Consider the following 20,866-nt stretch of genomic DNA (forward strand, 5'->3'; position numbering starts at 1 on the left):
AGCATTCATTGGTTCAATGCTACCTTAATGTCCTAATGGGGAAAAGCTGTATTTAAAAGGTTTTGTTTAATCATAACGTGTTGGTATATAACGTATTGTAGGGAAATTCTGTTTGTCTTGACGTTTCAACATTTTCAAAGTTTGCCCGGTGAATATACAATGGTTCTCTTAAAGGGATAGTTCCGTGCTTACGCTCTCTTCACAAAAACAACGAAAACCACGGCCAAGATCTGATTGGCTTAGCTTAGCATAGTATGAAATTTAGAGGCAAGGAAAAAAAGGGACCCTTTAAAATATAGCATAATAATATAAATCCTGGTGTAGTCTCTGGCCTTGGAAGAAAGCCAGGCTAACTGTCATCCCGTTCCCTTATTTATGCTAAGCTAGGCTACTCTTGTGTATAGCTTCATATAGGCTAACATACAGAAACAAGTGTTATGTGATCATATTATTTATCTTATCTATTAATTTTGAATTTTCCCCCTTGTTTTTCAAAAACAACGGTTGAACCTCGGGAGCGCGCGCTGTCATTTGAGTCGCACGAGCACGAGCATCCGTTGGTCCTCCTCTTCCGCGTGCGTTCCGAGGAGCCCCCACTGCCCTCCTTGGCTCGTGCTGCCTTTTAAAGCAAACTGACACAGCATGCCATTCCCCACTCGGCCAGAGGACGGGACACGGTGAGGAGTTGCTGTGTCGTTCATTCTACCCCCCTTTCCTGTCGTCACCCCCATCGTTCTTGTTGTTTTGTTGCCTTTTTATTAGTTCGTTTACACCGTTAGCTAGTTTCAGTCATGTATCGCTATTTCGGGGAGCTGCTGAGCCGCTCTGCGGGTAGTGCCCTGGCCTCGGGGTGCGTGGACTCCGCTCTCCCGGTGTCCTCGTCCCTGATGCGGGTCCGCCACTATGCAGACCAGCCCGACGATCCCAACTTCTTCAAGATGGTCGAGGGCTTCTTCGACCGCGGTGCCGCCATCGTGGAGGACAAGCTGGTGGAGGACCTGAAGACCAGGGAGAGCCCCGAGCAGAAGAGGAACCGTGTGCGGGGCATCCTGCGCATCATCAAGCCCTGTAATCACGTCCTAAGCGTGTCTTTCCCTATCAAGAGGGATAACGGAGAGTGGGAGGTGGTGGAGGGGTACCGCGCCCAGCACAGCCAGCACAGGACGCCCTGCAAAGGGGGTAAGAATTGAGCCAAACCTCCCAGAATGACAGCTAGCTGTTGTAGCTACTTAGCTTTAGTTAGCTGTAACATTAAAGCACAAAACAGCGGACAGCGACTGCCAACGTCACCGTACCGTTACACATAGCTTCACAGTTCTTAACTTATCTATCTTAAGTAGTTGTTTACACTCTTGTTTTTGAATGAGCTATTTATTTGTTCTGTTTGTGTGCTCTGTCACAACTGCTCACACGCGACTTTTTGTGCAGTTTACAGTGACCTTCCTGCAGCTCACCTGTGGCTGTAATGCAACTGTAGTCTGTTAGCTTGCAGGCTAGCCGCAAGCTAGCTGTCAGACTGCAGCAGCACCTGTACTTTGTGGGCAGAGTTAAGCTATAGCCATCAACCTTAAATTTCGTCTTTCAAGTACAGTCTCTGTGCCAGCCATAACACACTTTCTCATATAGTGCACCGGTTTGATCCGGTTCGAAACCGGATGGATGCACCAGTTTATTTCTTGTAATATGGTCTACTAATACCACAGATGTATGACGTGAAGAGAAGGGCAGCCTGAGGCATCCGGTGTTATATCATTGAGCATTTCAGGCCTGATCCATTTCCACTTAAGCTGCAAAAAAACAACACATTGTTAAACATTGAAGAACTGTTAGTCAGGCACTGTTCTGCTGTATGATTCATACACTCCAGCAGGGCAAATGCATACAGTGTGGGCCCTTCACTCATTCTGCACAGAAATCTTGAAAAGTCACTGTTTAAACAAGCCATGCGCTGAGTACAATATGAAAGAGTGACTCTACTCTAAAGTTCAAGGTTCAAGGTTCAAAGCAGAGCCATTATGGGCTGTTGCTGCAGTGCACTGTGGGTAATTTTTGAATAGAGGGATGTGATGTATAGGAAGAAGGTGGTGTGAGAGCTGGGGAGGGGGTGGTTGTATTCCAGGCACTCCTATTTGTCAGCAGTGTGACAGGTGGGGGAGGGTGCTGGGTGGTGGTGAGGAAGCATTCTCAGGAGAAAGAGACATGCCATTCAGTCAAAGGGCACGTTTCAACGGTGTGGAGCAGTCAGACATTGGCCCGGTATTAGCACCATGAAACCTTTCCACTGCATCTGCTTGAAGTGGAGAATGTAGACCTATTCTGGGGAGGAATATTTCTGCTGAAGACTCTCACATGCTGCCACTCTGCTGCATACACATTAAATGAGATTAGCAACATGTATAAAAGCTACGTATCATTTATCGCACTCAGATAAAATATTGATCGCAGTTTTTTCAAACATCTTAACAGTAATGGATCAGTTAAACTTTGTATGATTCTTCAGGCTTTACAGGCAGTCATCAGGCAGTGAGAGAGCTCTTAGAGAAGCCATAGGTTAAATCAATAAAGTTAAAAGAGCCTCATTGCCTCTATCCAACCCATAAAAGCCAGAGGAGAGAAGAGCCTCATCTCATTCCCGAGCAAAGTTATTTTCCTCTCTGCTGTGCAGCCTAATCCAGATGTAAGGCACAGCTAACCGATGTCCACAAAGGCAGTCTGACAAATCAAAATAATTGCTACCTTTTCATTTGGGGCAATGTCAATTTATTTATGGCTGATAAAAGAGTTTGACTGCTCATTTGATGCCAAACTCCTGAATAATGAGGGGGAGATAGGGGTAAGAGCAGTTATTTTTCCAGTGGGTTTAATCATTGATGTAGTGCACAGACCCTTCGGTTGTGTTCGGATCAAACTGCAAAGTGCAAAGGCTGTTTTTGTGCGTGCATGTGCTGCTCATACACCAGCTTTTCACAGCCACACAAAGCAACAGCTGCTGCTCCATAGTGCTCTCTACTGACTACTGAGTGAGCGCCTATAACTCCGTCTGGTGCGTGCGCGTATTAATGATTGTTCGCACACACACCGGAAGAGAGTTTATGGAAAGTTTTCTTACTAGAAGCCACTCAAGGTTTGTTTAGTCTCTCTTCTTTATGTATTGATGTGGAATAAATCTGCAGGCTATTTCATATCACGGTTGTCACACTGAAACCGTAACTGCAGCAGTATTTCAAAGCTGCTTAGATCTGACGGGGCACCCCGTACTTTATAAAAGATAAAAGCTATTCAGAAGAAATCCTTGCAACTTCAAAAAAAAAGGCTTCCCTGACAAGTTCACTTCTCACACACTATTAAAAAATGATTTGTGGATTATAAGGCTACACTCAGAAAAAAATATCCTGCTTATAACTGTGTCATGTACGTCAACATTCTTGCTGTTTGAGAGATCACACAGTCTTTTATCAGAAAAATCCTTGAACATCCTTTTGTGCTTTATCCTTTATATCAGTTTCTGATTCTTCTTTCTTTTAAAACACTTAAAGTATTATGTGTGCATTGAAAGAAAATTAATAAGAAACGACAGTTATTGAAAGAGGAAAAATAAGGGCAAAATGTTTGAAGCAGTAATTTTTACCAATCATGCTTTTATTCTTGCTAAAATATGTTCTTTCCCTCGAGCAGAAAGTCTCATCATGCTGGGCCTAACTGTAGATATTAAACGGTCCTGACTGTTGCAGGAATGCAGAATTTTAGCACGGTGCAAGCCCAAAAATCTGCTCCCCAATCAAGAGGAATGTGATATGTTTTGGTTACTGGTTGCTGTGGCGAACTGTTGTTTGGGTGGATAAATGGTTGGATGGGGGATGGGTGGGAAGCCAGGCTTTTTCCTTTTCTTTTTAATTTGATCAGTGAGACCAAGATTGCCCTCTATCAGCGCGAGGTCACTCAGCTGATCACTGGATGAATGGAAAATAAGATAAAGGGCAGAACAGCAGCAGCACTCTGAAAGATGCAGCTTTGTTTTAAGACGTTTGGTCTTCTCTTGTGACTGCAATAACGCTAATGGAAAGAGGGCACAGAATCAGCTGGCTATTAAAGATGACATCATAGTAGGTGGGCACAGGACTTCCTGTGTTCCTGCTTCCAGTCGAACACATTAAAATAGACGCTCTCTGTGCCTTTGTCGACGTAAAGTCTCTGCCGTCTCCTCTTTGTGCTGTTCGCCCTTGGGTTTCTCTGTGTAAGCTAACTGTGGGTGAGCTATATTTGGTACTGCAGGACAGTCTCTCTCTCACACACACACACTGTGCCACAGATGTAAGATGGGGTAGTATATCTTGGGCAGCCTGACTGTATGACCTCACGCCGCACACATGTTACTGTGGAGACGGCAGTAAACCCCATACAACAGGAAGGAATGAAGGCAGCTCGAGAAACGGAGGGCTGGGATTGGCTCATCTGGTCTCCACCCGCCCGCTTCTGCTACCGTGGCTGTGAGACGCCGACAGTGCTCTCTGACCTGTTCATGTGGTCTTGTGCAGAATGTGCTGTGATTACTGGTCCAGTGTGTTGTCAGGCTATACATAGAGACAGTTTCAGTGTGGAATAATGATTTCCGCATGTTGCAGGCTGAACACTTAATACTACTGCCAAGTAAAAGCTGCTTCAACTCATAACGCAGCATCCACCAGCAGCATTCAAATATACATTTTTCATGCACATGCACAAAGGGAGCTCACTGGTAGCAAACTGACGGGAAAACAGTTATGATTCTTAATGTGTCGAAAAAAAGCAGCGAAGAGGCCGAACATTTATTTAAACCTAGTATGACATCGCTCTTAACCTGCTTCAGCCCTCTCACCGGTCCTTTGGTGACCTCTAGTAGCTAGTTGGGAGCTATGAGCCAACTGAATCCGCCTAAAGTAACCAAACTAACTCTTGAAGAACTGCTTGGAAGATGTTTTGGTAACGTGGCATAAAACAGGTGGTTTATTCACTCAGTGCAGTGAACACAATACACAGCCCTTTTCAAAACTGCCATACTTTCTGCTGACTGCTGAAACTCAACTTTTCTTTTAGGCAGTAGAGGAGAGGTTCACTTCTCATAACAGACCTGCCAGGCTATGTCACATGCATACATTACCCACAAACATCCCTTCCTTAAAGGGCAAGGCTGTAACACTAAATATAGATCAAACAGGCAAGGTGCAGCTCGTGAACAGAGTATTAGGCCTTTTACTGTTCCTGCAACTAATCGGTTGACTGAAACTCTTTCATCAACTTACAAATTGTTGAATGTTAGGGTGCAGGCCTAAAATTAATACCGCTAAATGTTTTTGTTTTTTATCCTAAAACAATCAACATTATAAAAAATTGTTGTTATGGTTGCCGTGTTTTAAACTTCTCCGTGCGTGTGTGTGTGTGTGTGTCTCTCTCAGGTATCCGTTACAGTACAGAAGTGTCTGTGGATGAGGTCAAAGCCCTGGCCTCTCTGATGACGTACAAGTGTGCTGTTGTTGGTAAGTTTGTCCCTTCTACAAAGCCTGTGGTTAGCACATGTTTAATGTTACCACCAGGGCACTCCCTTTGACTTTAATTGGCAGGATGTTAGCTTATCGGTCATGCACCACTGCCAGAGAATAGTGATCCATTTTTTGTGCTTCTTTTTCTACTAATTGCACGCACAAAAATCTACGTGATATACATGAAGCATGTGAAGGTTTCTATTATTTTAAATCTGTGTTATTCTCCACCAGATGTGCCATTTGGGGGAGCCAAAGCTGGAGTCAAGATCAACCCCAGGAATTACTCTGTAAGCCTTCTAGTGTCAATCCTCTTCCACCGCACTCTCATGCAACAACATGTTAAAGGTATAATAAGTAGGATTTGTCCTTGCATTTTGTCAACAACACATTCAAACTGGACCCCTCCTCCTGGGCTCTTCCTCTCTCGTGCGAGAACACGCTCACCCCGCCGAGCTTACACCGACAGCATCACAGTTAGCTTGTTCTACCAGGTTTGAGGCACCTACCTGTCCAACAGAAAGAAGGCCAACTCTGCATCGCTCTGTCGCCATGTTCGCCAGTCTGAATGGGGCCCAGTTGCTAATTTGGTCCAGTCCCACACTCACCTATGTGCTGTGATTGGCTCAGGGAACCACGACAGCGCCCCTCCTGCAAAACAAAACAACAGAATAGATGCAGAGGGAAGGGTCTCACAAGGGTCTGCACACACACTCACAAACACATACGTATAGGGGCACATAAGTGATGATTTATATTATATTGTATTTGTAAAAGTCTACTAATTATACCTTTTTAAACTTTGCTATAACACATATAGGAAACATTCAAGGGATATTTATGTTCCTGCGTTTCTCGTTCTTGCATCTAAAAAAACACAGAGGATGAATTCATTGCACTACTGTTTATAAGGCGGGCTTTCTGGATCTATCCCTTTAGTTTAGCATTTCTTGATTTATAAGAAAGAGAGAGAGAGACGTAGCAATGGGAAAAAGGGAGCTTGTTTACATGCAACTGTGGCACAAAAGAATCAAATATCTTTCTTTAGAGTGGAGGACCTACAGAATCCAAGGATGACCAGATGTCACTGAGCATTTTGTGATTAAAGTTTGGCTGCTCTGCCTTTTTATTAGATAATGGAGAGGAAGTTTAGTCTGTCTATAGATGGATTCTCTGAAATCAACTGCCACGGAGGTCACTGGCTGCAGCCTCTGAGCTCTTGAGTTAAATAAAAAAAAAACAGGAAAAAAAACCTCACAGTTTGTCAAAATGCTGGAAGCATCTTTCTAAATATCAAACAGAAACTGTTGCTTTATGTGCACAGGGCTCTTTTAGGAATGCACTGTGTCTGTGTCTTATTATACTGTAACTAAGCAACAAATCATGCTTCTGAAACTCTACACTGTGTGTGTCTGTCGCAGGATAATGAGCTGGAGAAGATTACCAGGAGATTCACTATCGAGCTGGCCAAGAAGGGTTTCATTGGTAAGTATCCGCAAGCTATGTTTTTGTCGTCTTTTGACTCAGTGGCTGTGGTGGTGAGAGGTTTCCACCCACATAGGTAAACATTTCCTGTCATCGAGTGCTGTTTATTCAGGTTGGGGTAGCTCTGGGTGTGCCTGTGTCGGATGAAAAGAAAGACGATTAATCATGGTGGAAAAGAAGTCGAGGATTGAGATAAAACTTTAACCTGACATTTAAAGGAGGAAATGTTTGGTGATCTTTTAACCTAAGTTTCTGAAAACGTTGCAATATTAACATCAACATTTATACTCCCTCTACAGCCAGTCCGTCTCTTGTCTGGCTATAGAATGCAATAGTTGAGTCATTTATTGATGTTTTATACAAGAGCCTTCACTTTTGGCACACTGGAGGCGGAGCTGAACACATCACTGCCCTGGTCTGTGAGTGTGAGTGTAACATGCTCAAACTGCTCTTACTAATCCCACCTCGCCTCCCTGCACGCCTGCTTCTGTTTAAACCTCGTTCTAGGATACAAAGCCCTTCAAGGCGCATGCATTGACATTATTTTAATTTAAACTGTATGGATCGAGCAGCTGTCAGGACTGAAACCTAGTATGAGATATTGTAATCTATGAGAAGTGTAAACCCTCCTGTGTGTCTCCTACTCCTCCCTCCCGTCCTCACTTTCCCCTGCTTCCTTCACCAGGACCTGGCATCGATGTCCCAGCCCCAGACATGAGCACAGGAGAGAGGGAAATGTCCTGGATTGCCGACACATACGCCAACACCATCGCACACACTGTGAGTCCTCAGAAATGCCCTAACGGTCCGTTTGGGCCTTGCTGGTGTTTTGGTATGAATTTGAAAACGGCATGAGTCATTTGTAAACCATGAGCAGTGGTTTCCGGGCCGCTCCCTACCCAGCCAGCCACTGAGACGATCCTCCTCTCTGATTGAAACAGCTTCACACACTGAGTCCTGTGTGTGTGTATGTTATCAGTTAATCATTCTCCGATTAGAACCTGTCAAACATTTGACTAAAGATGGAGAATATTTACCCATGTTTGTGTCTAACCCTTTGCTAACAGAACTCCTGCATGCTGTTGCGGGGGCGGGGGCATTTTACGTCACCCTGTTTAAGTAGGCCTAGATCTATAGAAAAACTCTAATTATGTTATGTGTGTAAATATAATTAGACAGATTAATGGATACTTTATTGATCCGGAGGGAAATTAAATTATGTTGCAGCTGAAAGGCTTACATCTTTCACATCATAATGTTCTACATTAGTACAGTGGTTCTCAACCTTTTGGAGTCACGACCAGCCAGATTAATCAAGTCCTTATTCGCAAACAACAATCCGTGCATCCACATGTATCTTAAGCCGCTTTCCCGTTGGTCAAAAAACCCGCTAACATCCAGCTTTTTTGCTTAATGGGAAAGGTAACAATCAGCATTCAGACCCGGGTCAAATGACTCTGCAATAACCCGGGTAATTATCGCCTCGACTCCGGCAATGTTGGGAACACAAAACCTGTGTCTACACGCTAATCTCTGCCCCCTTTCCGGTGCGATGCTATGCCTTGCGGTAACTTCTGCGACTCCTTGTCATCTTAGCTACAAATTCCTGTCTCTGTCCGAGCAGCGCTCGAACATCGTTCTAAATTTGTCGTCGCCGAGTTTGATAAACTGAATGAGTAATAGATACAACAAAGCCCTAACCACCGTAACATCTTCACTGACCTCCATGCTGCTTACGAAAGAGTATAACGTAAGTTCTTTGTCCCTACTATTGTTTACTAACCCTGTCTCTGGCGCCTTTGAGATGTCAGATGGTGACGCAGCAGAAAAGAGACTGAAAGGAGTATACTTCACTGGCAATGGGAAAAGAGACAATCTGCATTTATTAGCGGGTCTTCCCGGGTCTGAAAAACCAGTGTCAGCGCGCTAATTTTGGTTGGAAAGGGGTTATACAGTGACCTGTGTGTTTTTTTGCGTGTACAGGGGCACAGTGGAAGGAAATAAGTTAAATGTGCCGGCCTGAGCCTGCAGGCGAACCTGGCTGACACTCTGGTTGATCATGTTATGTCCAAAACACACTAATAAATAAGGGAAGCCAACCTCTTGGTGCCTTGCAGCTCACTTCTAACTAACAAATGAAGGTCGGACCCGCGCTAAATCATGTAAATAGGGCCCACTGAACTGAACTGAACCATTGCATTAGTAGATGACATCATTAATTATGTTACGTGAAGCAAAAAAACAACGTAACATCGCACAGGGCGGCAAAATTGCCCCTGGACATTGTTCTTTGCATGATCCTGTTAAAATCGATCTGTCATCGTGGTTTTTGTTAGTGGATGACATCATCACGTTACATGCAGGGTAAAACATGCTGAAAGCCTGCAGGTAGTTGGTGTAGCTATGATCTAGCGATGTGCTAATTGTTCAGATTGTGAGAATATGACATCACAATAACAACTGTTTCTTATGAAGCTGTTGCATGATACTCATTTTGACCCTCCTCTCTTACCTCCTCTCACCTCAGCAGTACTACAGTACTCTTGTGCCCTCTGCTCGACATACCCCTGACAGGGCTTTGGAGTGGCTGACACATTCCTGCTCTGGGTATCTCAGGGCAGAGGATTATGGGTAGTGACTACTGAGGTGTAGTCAGCTGTCACATTGCTTGGTACTGCGGCACAACACGACCTCTTACTGTGCGCGTCAAGCCATTAACACTGTGGCTGATGCAGAAAAGCAAAATGCAGTACCACTAATTGCCTCTAGGTGGTAGTTCCTCATAACCCCAGGATGTTTTTATTCCTTTACGACAATTTATCCCATTCATTAGTTATATCTGTTGTTAAGCACAGAAATGCATGTTTGATTAACAGTATAACCCAGGCTGTTTAAGAAGAGGGGATTAATGAGGGTCAAACTGATTAAATATTATATTAAATGCGCCATTATGTTTATTCAGCATCAAGCAGCTTCTCATCTGAGATTAAAGAACTATTTTGTAAACGCATAAGAAATTATCTGCATTACAAGTTTGACAGAGAAAAATGTTAATGCCTTTCTAAAAACGTTACTGAGTAGGTCTGGACTCCGTGCTCTGACCTTCTCTGTGTTTGTGTGTGTGTGTGTGCAGGACATCAACGCCCATGCGTGTGTGACAGGAAAGCCCATCAGCCAGGGAGGAATCCACGGACGTATCTCAGCCACCGGTCGCGGAGTTTTCCACGGCATCGAGAACTTCATTAATGAAGCGTCCTACATGAGCATGCTGGGCCTGACACCAGGCTTCCAGGACAAGACCTTCGTCATCCAGGTACCCTCACACACACACACACACTTCCACTCACAGGGTTTGATCATAGTAGGAATGTTTTACTTGAGAGGAGAGACGTGGCTTTAAATGTAGTGTTGCTCACAGATCCTCACAGGATTTAAGTCTTCAATTGCGATCATGATGACGGGTTTTAGAGCTCAATCAGAGCAGAGCCATCTGTTTTAGTCTGGCTCTGATCTCCTCATACCAGGGAGACAGCAGGGACCTCGGAGAGTCCCGTCTTTGTTCACGAGAAATGATGATTCAGTAAGAGAGCAGGACGAAATAATAGTCTTGTGATAGAAACTCTGCACTTCCTCCTCTTCCAATCTGAGGCTGGTTATCTGCCCGAGTCATCCCTTACTGTCCATCCCTTAAGTTGTTTTATTGTTTTAGCTTCTTTGAGTGACATCAGTTAAATATCTTGTTGGGATGGATGATAAAGTGAAACGCTGACAAAAGTCTGTTTATTTTTGTCATTAAAAGTGTTGCTTACAGTGCTTACAGGACACCGATCACCTGTGTGGACGTTTTTGACTTGAGCATGCCAACTCTTCATAAAATCAAGGTCAATAAAATTGACATTCACATAAGTTTCAACACTCAAGGAAACAGAGAAAAGTGTACGGTGGTGAGAAACGTCATAGAAAGCCCGTTCGCTTTTTAAGGAAACGTCTGATTTGAACTGTAATCTGAGACATGGGGGGTGGAGGTGAAGGTCTAAGAGCAGTTATTTCTCCTCAGCAGTTTCACTTCCATTTGTCACATGTTAGCTCCTCACGTGTCGCACACTCACCAACAAACACCAAACACACACACACACACACAGCGACCCCTCGGGCACTGGCCTCAGCTGCTTTCCAAGAACACTTTCTATTATTACCTCTTTGTAATAACCACGATATTATCTTGTATGCTTGATAATTAAACATGCATAAGAGCTGATCTGCTCTTATTTCACGCACTTGCAAACATGGCTTCCTTTTGGAGATTTGCAGCATAGGCAGATTTCTTTTTCCTCTTTACTTGCAGCAACACAGAAACAAAGATAAAAGAGGATGATGTTTGTCGGTGGAGGGATGATGGGTGCGTCACTGAGGAGGTGAAGACGTGGTCACACCAGCTGAATCATGACGTGGATGTTCAAAAAGCTTATCCCTGTGTGTGTGTGTGTGTGTGATTGAGGATTATGTCGTGGCCAGATGAGATTTTCTTAGAGATTTATTAGTGAGTGAGGAGAGAACAGATCAGTGTGGTATCAAGATCAAACCAGATATTGCCGGACGATTCATGCAGAGGTTTCTGTCCCTTAATCTCTCATTGTATTAGATCATCGTCGGCGAGGTGGTAAATTTTACAGCTTTACAGCAGTATTATCTTTACAGGGGCTTTGCATCGCTAATAAATAATCTTTATTTTATCATGGAGTTGTATAAATTTGAGTGACAGAATGATTTAACCCTGACAGAAACCCAGCTGTGCATCCTGGTCCGTTTTGTTCATTTACCCTGTTTTCATTTCTCACCCACATTTTCGCTTTAACCGAACATATGGCGCTCGTATGTCCGTCTGTCTGTCCCATTTCAGGCCACGATGCAGTAGATAATGAAGATGTAATAATCTAAATCAGCCACACGGTGGCACCAGAGTATTAAGTTCCATGAGCCTGAATCATAGTTGTTTATGTTGCACAACATTAAACAAATAAAACTGTTTACATTATGTAATGGTTTTAAAGGACTGGACTGTGTTGATTCTGACCCTGCTGTGACTTTTCACAGGGCTTTGGTAACGTGGGTCTCCACTCCATGAGGTACCTGCACAGGTTCGGGGCCAAGTGTGTGGGCATCGGTGAGATCGATGGAGCCATCTACAACCCAGAGGGCATCGATCCCAAACAGCTGGAGGACTACAAACTGGTACCGTCTGCTTTTGCGTTGTCCTTTTTTTTTCTAAACCCTATTTTTCCAAGTTGTTCTCTTTTCCCCTCTGCTTCCCCCCTCCTGAGTACTTCCTTTTGTTTATCTTACTGACTCGTTCTCGGACACGGTTTTCACAGGACAAGAATACTAGTAAAAAAAAAGAATCCTGTGCACCCAAAATGGGGTCATTTTCTTGTGTTTAGTTAACAACCTGCTCACAGTGCTGATGCAGAAAACATACCAACACATTTGAAATACTGTAAATAGTTATAAAAGCAGGATTGTCCTAAAGGAAGAACATAAAATACTCCCTTTTAATCATCCCTAATGACCCACTTCAAGTGTGTGGTGCTGTCTGTATCTACACAGATTCTGTCTTTGGGACGTTTATGGGCATCAGTCGTTGGGCAGTGGTGTGGAGCCCCCAGACAATAGTCAGCAGGTCTAAGCTGGACTAATAGAAAACAAGGTGACATGGCTGTCTCTGTCCTCTGCTCTCTGTCTGTCTGCAACAGACACTAAGGGGTTCCTGGTGTGTTTGAATGAGACACCAAATGGTCAGACCTGTGAATGAGAACGGTCTGCAGTGTCGTGGCTGTTTCAGAGCTGCAGGTCAGTCGGAGGGCAGAGCAGAGAGGACACACACAGAGCGCAGGATGAAGTTTGGCTTCAGCTGCATAAGAACAAAATTTGGCACCTTCCTGCAAGCTTGTGCGGTGTTTTTCTTTTTAGTGCTTCAGAACATAATTTCTGTGCAACAACCCTGAAAATAACGTTTTATTTCTGTGACTCACTGCTTTGCTCTCTCTCTTCACTTCCTCTTTAACTGGCTTGATCACAGCTGCTTTCTCTCTTATTTATTTGCGGAAGCCGGTGGTTAAAAATGTGTATATCTGCCTTTTTCTTTGAATATATGTAGATTGTATCGTTTAAAACACGTGGAATTCAAAAAGTATCGACATGACAACCCAGGAGGTTTTTTTTTCTGGAAAGTCTCATTAGTTTAAATTTCCCCCCAATGAAAAAAGTCTAATATTGTCCTCCCATGTGTTTGAACTTTCTGCAGCAACACGGCACCATTGTGGGCTTCCCAGGCGCCAAACCCTACGATGGGAACATTTTGGAAGCTGACTGCCACATCCTGATCCCTGCAGCCGGAGAGAAGCAGCTCACGCGCTCAAACGCCCCCAGGATCAAAGCCAAGGTAAACACTCCATTTATTTTACCATTGGGGAAAAAAAGAACAGGGCAACTTGGTCGCAGTCATGTGACTCATGTATTTGCCTGTTGCAGATCATTGCTGAGGGTGCCAACGGTCCCACCACCCCAGATGCTGACAAGGTGTTCCTGGAGAACAACGTCATGGTTATTCCTGTAAGCACACGCACATTACACCAATGGCTGTATATATACTGTAGATGTACGACATTTGCCCTTATTGTATGAAAGTGATGCCAAAATAGTCCCGTGAAAGGCGCTGCCATCTTGTGATGGTGACGTCATTTGGAGCCAGAGCTGCGCAGTAGAGATCGGTGGGTGGAGCCGCTGTTGCAACTTCCGCTAACCAAAACACACACTTAACTTACTGGAAAAAACCAGCAAAGATCCCGCACCCCGACGTGTTTAACAGCAGAAGAGCTTCTCTGTGTTGGTCTGAGGTTAACGTTCACAGATATGGAAACTTCAATGACTGTATGAATGAGTGATTGTTTTAGTTACGTCTCCTCTCGCCGTTCCTCCTCTACTCTGCTAATCAGGAACAGATCGGCTGCAGGAGCCGTATTTGTCAACAGAGCTGTCAATCATCCTTTTTACAGCTTCAAATAAATAATTAAAAATAAAATTGTCAGAAAAATGAACATTTGGATGTAAATCAGCATGTTAAGAACTAACTACAGTGACAGACAATGACAGTACTGTCATGTTTTCAGAATTTTGGCATCGATTTGGCACCAAAGTATCGGTTCTCGTGACATCCCTAGCAGCAACAGTGTGGTCGAAGAAGATAAGAGGGTTCAAAACCTGGCTAAATCACCATGGTAACTTACTCTGCAAAGCTTTAAGTCCATTTTATTCGGCTGGTTTTGCAGCTAAAACACAGATAATTAAATTGATGAGTCATTTTTTAATGATATTTGGCCAAATACTAAAGTTATCTTCCACGTTTTTTTCATGAAGTGAAAGTATCCGACCTAACTGTAGTTTCTGAATTTACTACTGAAAATCCTGTGCATCATTGTTACAGTTTAAGAGTTGTACTTTGTGTAGTTGTTACATTAGAAATAAACAGGAGACACTGAAGGCCCCCGGTGCAGCATGTTAACAGAGTTTTAACCTCATAGTAAACAATATGATGCAGTACAATGGAACGTTAAGTGAACAAACCTAAAATTCGATGGTTGGCAGGAATATTAAAGGTTAAAGAAAACCTGTAGCGTCTCTCTAAGATTCTTATAATTTACTTGTGAACCTGTGTGGATATGGAGTCAGAAATATTATTACACGAAAGCCTTTCTTTTAAAGTTTATTCAACAAAAACACTCAAATCTCACAAACATTTTGCAGCACAAAGAGAACTTTATAATTTTACACACAGAGGAGAAAACAACAGGATCATGTCTGAGTTTGTTGTGTCTCCGCCTGCAGGACATGTACCTCAACGCCGGCGGTGTGACCGTCTCCTATTTCGAGTGGCTGAAGAATCTCAACCACGTCAGCTACGGAAGACTGACCTTCAAATATGAGAGAGACTCAAACTACCACCTGCTCAGTGAGTACAAGGCTCTCTACTTCCCTTATCATCGAAGCCATACTAGCGTAAAAAGTCAGAACATACATGATTATCACATTTTCTTTTAAACTCTTGACACACAAAATAATAATAATAATAAAACAATAATCTCAAATCAGCAAACAAAATGCTGTTGATTTCCAGCCCAGTTACCTATTCATGTAAATAAAAACTTAATTCTTCAGGTATTTATGATCAATTTTGTGATGTTCATTTTGACGTCTTTGTTAACCTTTCCTTTACTCCTCGGCTTTGGGTGGGACGGGTTTGCCCCCCCCCCTGCTTTGGGTGGCAGGTTTGCCCTCACCCTCTGCCTCGGCTGGGACGGGTTTGCCCTCACCCTCTGCCTCATCAGGACTTTCTCTTTCATCGTTTAGCTGCATTCTTCCCATTTCTACTACGATTTTCATCTCTTCAAAATCTGTCTCAAAGTCGTCCATTAGTTTTCCATACACAACAACCTCTCCACTCTCATAGACACATATGGTGCCATTGTGGTACTTGAGTTTGGTCCATTTCTGTTCAGTTTCCTCAGAATCAGGATATTTTTCCTTTATTGCTCTTATCCATCCTTCTTCAGAGGAGTTCTTGAAAATGAGGTTTGTTTTTTTATTTTCAGAGGTAACATCATAGTAGAGCTTATCTTGATGTTCATGCAGTTTTTCATTTTTGAATGTGGCTTTTTGTCTGAAGTTAAGGCCCTTAGGGTACTCAAAAGGAACAGCTGCCATCTGTATTCAAACAAAAAGGATCCATGATTAATTTAAACTGACTTGCTGCTCATAAACACGTTTAATAGTCAGACTTGCTGTGGTGTTATACCTTGTGTGTCTCTGCTGTTGTCTTTGTGTGGGTGGTCATGCTGGTGGTTGATACTCTGGTCTTTCAGCTGCGTCCTAAAGCCACAAGACAATCTTGAGATCAGGGATTGCATCAGACACGGGGGTTAAAGAGTCACACTTGAATCTACCACTGTAGCCATCATTCTGCCCTGTGTGAAGACTTCTTATCTACTGCAGTCAGTGTCTCAGTTTGTTTCACGACATGCAGGGGTTGCTGGAATAAGCTTTTACAAAACAGCGTTCCTAAAGTCCACAATAATCATGGTCAGCTTCATCGTCCTTCAGCCCTTGTCTATTTAAAAGTTATACATCTCTGACAAAGTTGCTGTTTTATTATTATATTTACTATTAAAAGGCAAGATTAATTTTACTTTAACTGTAAAGAAGAAGAAAAAAATCACAACAATATATTCAAAAAGTGTAAGAGGACAAATAAGGCGAAGTTTTCTTACCGAGTGTGTGGAAGTTTTCTGCAGCGTCCGTGATGTTGTGAGAGAATCTGTCTGAGACAGCTCGGTCAGCATCTGTTTATACTCTCTGTCTTGTTCAAGTTCAGCCAATCATAAAATGCCAGGCCAGTTCACCATAATTAGTCATTGTAACAACACAAGAAAAACAAGAGACAGGACCGCCCATATTTTGCAGCCTCAGGGTTCCAATAACAACTCCTCCGATTCTAAGAGAATCAAAATTGAAACTTACGCTGCCCGTGAAACTCCAGAGAAATTAAACTTACACTCATGCTGCTTGTGAAACTAAGAATCTGAACACAGGTGAAAGAAGTTTGAGTAAAGCACCTAACCAGTTCCATACTTGGAAGTATGGAAGGGGTAATTGTTGTTACATGAATGATTGAAGGCTTTGCACCTTAATTTTTGTTCTCTCCGCTCCCCATTGAACTTTTTAGTGGCCGTTATACTTTACGCATTTCAGTTATTTTCATGCTTTGTTTCAAACTGTTGAAGAAAATGTGAAAAATCTCAAATTCAAAGGTTCTGTTAAAATCTGTTTTAGGACTGCACAAAGGGTGCAAAATGTCTGCAGTATGCCAGTTTTGTCAAAGTTTCCGAAACGGACAGCAAGCTTGATTTCATTTTCTGTATTTGCTCTGTGTAATAGGTAAAATCTTCCCTAGTTGTGGCTATTGTCTTAATCTCTTTGTCCGTCTGTACATCTGTTTAAATGTATCCTGCCTGCTTATTTTTGCTCAAGAAACAGAATGAAAAATTGTTCATCACACAAGTAAAAAAAACATTCCTTTAAATTCAGCAGATTTTCATTCTGGATCATAGCCGAAAACTCCCTTTTGGCATTTCTCATCGATTCAGTCTCTGATGTCTGTGTTCCCTTTGTTTTTCCTTCTAGTGTCCGTGCAGGAAAGTTTAGAGAGGAAGTTTGGAAAGCAGGGAGGACCCATCCCCGTCGTTCCTACTGCTGACTTCCAGGCCAGAGTTGCTGTGAGTAACATCAGCTGACTCTCAGATGTCTACACACAGACTAGTGCTGATCAAATGAACATTTCTGCTCTCCTGAGACAGAAATGAGGTAGCAAGACACGTAAAGTATACTCGCTTCTCATCTTATCAAATGAGTCTTACCGTACTTGTATAGGCTTGCTGCTCTCAGTACTAGGGCAATTGTTATTGTTCAAACCTGGTGAAATATTAATAGTTTGAACTGTAATGATGTGATCGAAGCACAGCAGATAACGCTTGCTCCAGTGGCGCCCCCAGGATTTGTTCATAGGGTCGGCCACAGGATATCTTGGGGTGGCACACCTAAACCAAAAGCCATACACACACGTTAGGCGAAAAAAGTGCCACTGTGCTGCAGCTGGCTATGCATTTGTTGTCTGCTGTCACACAAACTATCATGAAAAGTATAAGAACATTTTAAATGAATAGCAGGCTACATGATGTAGAAATTCAGACCACATTGTTGAGATTATTCAGGGCTTTCACAAACATATTGTAGTATTCAACCTGTGGGGAAAAACTAGTTGCTGGGGGGGTCTGGGGGCACGCTCTGCTAACCCATTTCTAAACAGTGAGGGAATTATTGAAAAAGGAGAATTAGGCCTCTTGTGTGTTTAAGCACACTCCGTGCCGACCCAGTCTGTGAACAGCTCTTACGTTTGGTACAAAACATCTGTTTCATGGTCGTGTTGTTTTGAATCAGAGGTGAGTGCTTCTAAAACCATTTTATTAAAATCAAGAAAAAAGCCGGTGCTTAGGAAACTCCCTGATAGTTACTCGCCCATTATGGTTTAATTTACCCTCTGCCTATAAAGTGAAGCGACTTGGATCACTTTTTTTAATCATACTCCTTCCCTTGAGAATCTCTGCTCAACGAACTGAAGCACGTACGCCAAAGAATATAGACGAGACTTGGACTAATACCTGATCAGGATTTTTTCAGCCTCTCCTACAGAAAAGACATTTGGCAGTTCCAAAGGCTGTATCTGATCAGATTTTTGGCCTATAAATACATTTATAAAAAATGTACTCCGTTGAATGTCTTAATTATATAGATTATTAGCAAATTATATAATAATTAGCAAAATAGCCATCATAAGTGTGTCATATGGTGTCCTATTGTGTCAAGTTCTGAAATAGCAAGTTACTACAACCAAGATATTTTTAACAAAAGCAATTTACATGTAAATGAAAAAGCAACAAGCCCAGTAAAAGCTTTCTTCCTACCTAATGTCCGAATGTGAATGAATACTTTGCATATTTACTGGTGTGTTTCACATTTTACTTTTCAGGGTGCGTCTGAGAAGGACATTGTCCACTCTGGGTTGGCCTACACCATGGAGAGATCCGCCCGGGTAAGTGATCACACGGACATAACAAGATGATTTCTGTCATTTCCCCCTCTCTGAAACGACTCTGAAACAAAACATAGATTGAAATGTTTCCAAGGACATGAGCCACATGTATCCTTTCAACTTTGTTTTTTTAGTGTGTGAATGAAAAACTGAAGCTTAACTTTGACCAGCCACAGTTTTTAGACTCAGAAAGACTCGAGGCTGGAGAATAAGATGGCAGGAAGGAGGGCATCAGATCACTGGGGGTAGTCCCAAACCTGCTCTAGTATGTTTTAAGGAGTCCTAGGAAGGTGGTAATTAGAGATAGACCGATATGGTTTTTTCAGGGCCGATGCCGATTATTAGTAGTCAAGGAGGCCGATAACTGATATTTGGAGCCGATATTCATTTGCAGTAAAAGTGAAAATATTGGCGTCAAAATTTTGAATAATACAAACTCCAACACTTAACTTTGTTTAAATGCCTTTAAGCATATGTTTATTAAACAAACAAACAAAAAGGACAGGGAGTTCCCAGGGTCAGCAGCATCTCTTATAAAGTTAACTGAAAATTTAAATAAATAAATAAATAACTTTAAAATAAGTTTTATAAAGTAAATAAAACAAAGTTAAATAAAATTTGCAAAGAAATGAAGTTTTTCTCCTCTCCGCCGTGTGTGTGAGCACATGCTGCTTACCAAAGAGTATAATGTAAGTTCTTTGTGGTACTATACTTTACTAACCCTGTTTCCGGCACGGAAAAAAGACAGTGACTCCACTGGCAATGTGAAAAGAGAAAATTGGCAGTTATTAGCGGGTCTTCCCGGGTCTGAAAAACCCGCGTCAACACACTAATTTGGGTGGGACAGGGGTATATGTTGTTTGAATTGCTGTCAGCCAACATGTATTAATGTTTTGTTTCTGCCTTATCCAGCAAATCATGCGCACAGCAGCCAAGTACAACCTGGGTCTGGACCTTCGGACGGCCGCCTACGTCAACGCCATCGAGAAGGTCTTCAAAGTCTACAACGAGGCTGGGCTTACCTTCACATAAATGCCCAATCGCATCCTCTCCCTCCCCACACCCTCCTGCTGTTGATCGCCCTCTCCTGCCCTCCTCCACCTTCTAAACAGCCTTCAGAACATATCACTGTTTACCGCTGCTCTTTAGCTCTTTTACACACAAACACACACACACAGCGAATCATTGGCTCGCCTTGTATTTATCCCGTGATCTTTGTGCTGCTGTTGTTCTGTATCTGCACCTCTGTTTAAATGTTGCCCTTTTGTTGTTTCTGCCAGAGGTTCTGTTCAGATAAAAGCAGATTGAGAGCAACATCCTGCCAGAATGAAAGACCCTGCCCCTCCCTCAGCCCGCAGTATATACGTTGATGATATCGTCGTGTGGCAGCCATGTTCAAAGCGCCATTTTTATGATCGCTGAATGCATGTGTGTCCCTGCTGTTGTGGTTATTTCAGTAAGCAGCACTACAGATGCCTTATTTCAGAAAGAGGTCTGCTCTTAAAGGGAGATGGCCTCTTAAATTTAACTTTAGTTAAAGCGTTTAAGATTTCATGTGAATAAAAGAGAATAGTAATTTTATGGTGAAGTGGCCAAGGTTTAGGATTCCCAACCCAGAATTTTTTTCTTAGTTTGTGTATTTACTGTCTGAGATTGGATAGATGCCCTCCTACTCCTCACCCCCTCTTCCCCCCACCCCCCTTCCCCGTCGCTTTGTCTCATATATCAAAAGCAGCTTCTCCCCGACTCCTCCGCTGGCCAAGAAAGGGGAGCAGGGAGGGGGCTCGGTGTCACTGTGACCGCCCGTCCCCTGTTTGCAATTTTGCTCAGTTTTAATCGTCCAGTTCCTCAACAGTGAAGGAGGAAATTTTTATTTTTATTTCATTCATTTTTTTTTTGGAAACCAATAAAATGTTCAGAAAAAGCAGCGTGTCCCCTCAGTTTATTTTTAAACTAATCTGTAATCATGAACTGTAAAGAAATTAAAGGTGTGATATAAGGAAGCTGTCATAGCAGAAAAAGATGGGAAATGGGAAAACATACAAAACATCAAAGAAGTAGTTTGACATTTAGAGAAATGGCTGTCTTGTCAAGAAGTTGTTGAGAAGTTTGATACCACACTTGTGTATGTTTAATATGAAGATACAGCTAGTGGACGTAGCTTAGC

The 20,866-nt window shown here is 42.7% G+C and overlaps 1 protein-coding gene and 1 long non-coding RNA gene across 2 annotated transcripts; one reads left to right on the forward strand and one right to left on the reverse strand.

The window, feature by feature from the left end:
• Window positions 1-618: 618 nt before the first annotated feature.
• Window positions 619-20,648, forward strand: glud1b (glutamate dehydrogenase 1b). Its single transcript, XM_069663956.1, has 13 exons — window positions 619-1,179; window positions 5,433-5,513; window positions 5,751-5,806; window positions 6,938-7,001; window positions 7,687-7,781; window positions 10,135-10,314; window positions 12,096-12,233; window positions 13,303-13,440; window positions 13,530-13,610; window positions 14,883-15,006; window positions 17,235-17,326; window positions 18,637-18,699; window positions 19,612-20,648. Exons 1-13 carry the CDS (start codon window positions 792-794, stop codon window positions 19,729-19,731), a joined length of 1,620 nt encoding a protein of 539 aa, XP_069520057.1. The 5' UTR covers window positions 619-791; the 3' UTR covers window positions 19,732-20,648.
• Window positions 15,687-16,414, reverse strand: LOC138593109 (uncharacterized). The gene is made up of 3 exons (XR_011308318.1): window positions 16,322-16,414; window positions 15,850-15,923; window positions 15,687-15,758 (listed from the first exon to the last, which is right to left on the reverse strand). It is a non-coding gene; the product is annotated as an uncharacterized lncRNA (long non-coding RNA).
• Window positions 20,649-20,866: the final 218 nt, after the last annotated feature.

This window comes from Semicossyphus pulcher, unplaced genomic scaffold (assembly GCF_022749685.1).
Source record: "Semicossyphus pulcher isolate SPU_LCO1_2020_fin unplaced genomic scaffold, fSemPul1.0.p SCAF_16, whole genome shotgun sequence".
Taxonomy (NCBI): domain Eukaryota; kingdom Metazoa; phylum Chordata; class Actinopteri; order Labriformes; family Labridae; genus Semicossyphus; species Semicossyphus pulcher.

What these genes read in the sequence shown, in the direction of transcription:
- glud1b (XM_069663956.1), top strand. Translation starts at nt 792, where the DNA reads ATGTATCGCTATTTCGGGGAGCTGCTGAGCCGCTCTGCGGGTAGTGCC. An exon ending in GGCCAAGAAGGGTTTCATTG is followed by an intron (nt 7,002 to 7,686) that starts GTAAGTATCCGC and finishes TTCCTTCACCAG; the next exon opens with GACCTGGCATCGATGTCCCA. An exon ending in CCATGGAGAGATCCGCCCGG is followed by an intron (nt 18,700 to 19,611) that starts GTAAGTGATCAC and finishes TGCCTTATCCAG; the next exon opens with CAAATCATGCGCACAGCAGC.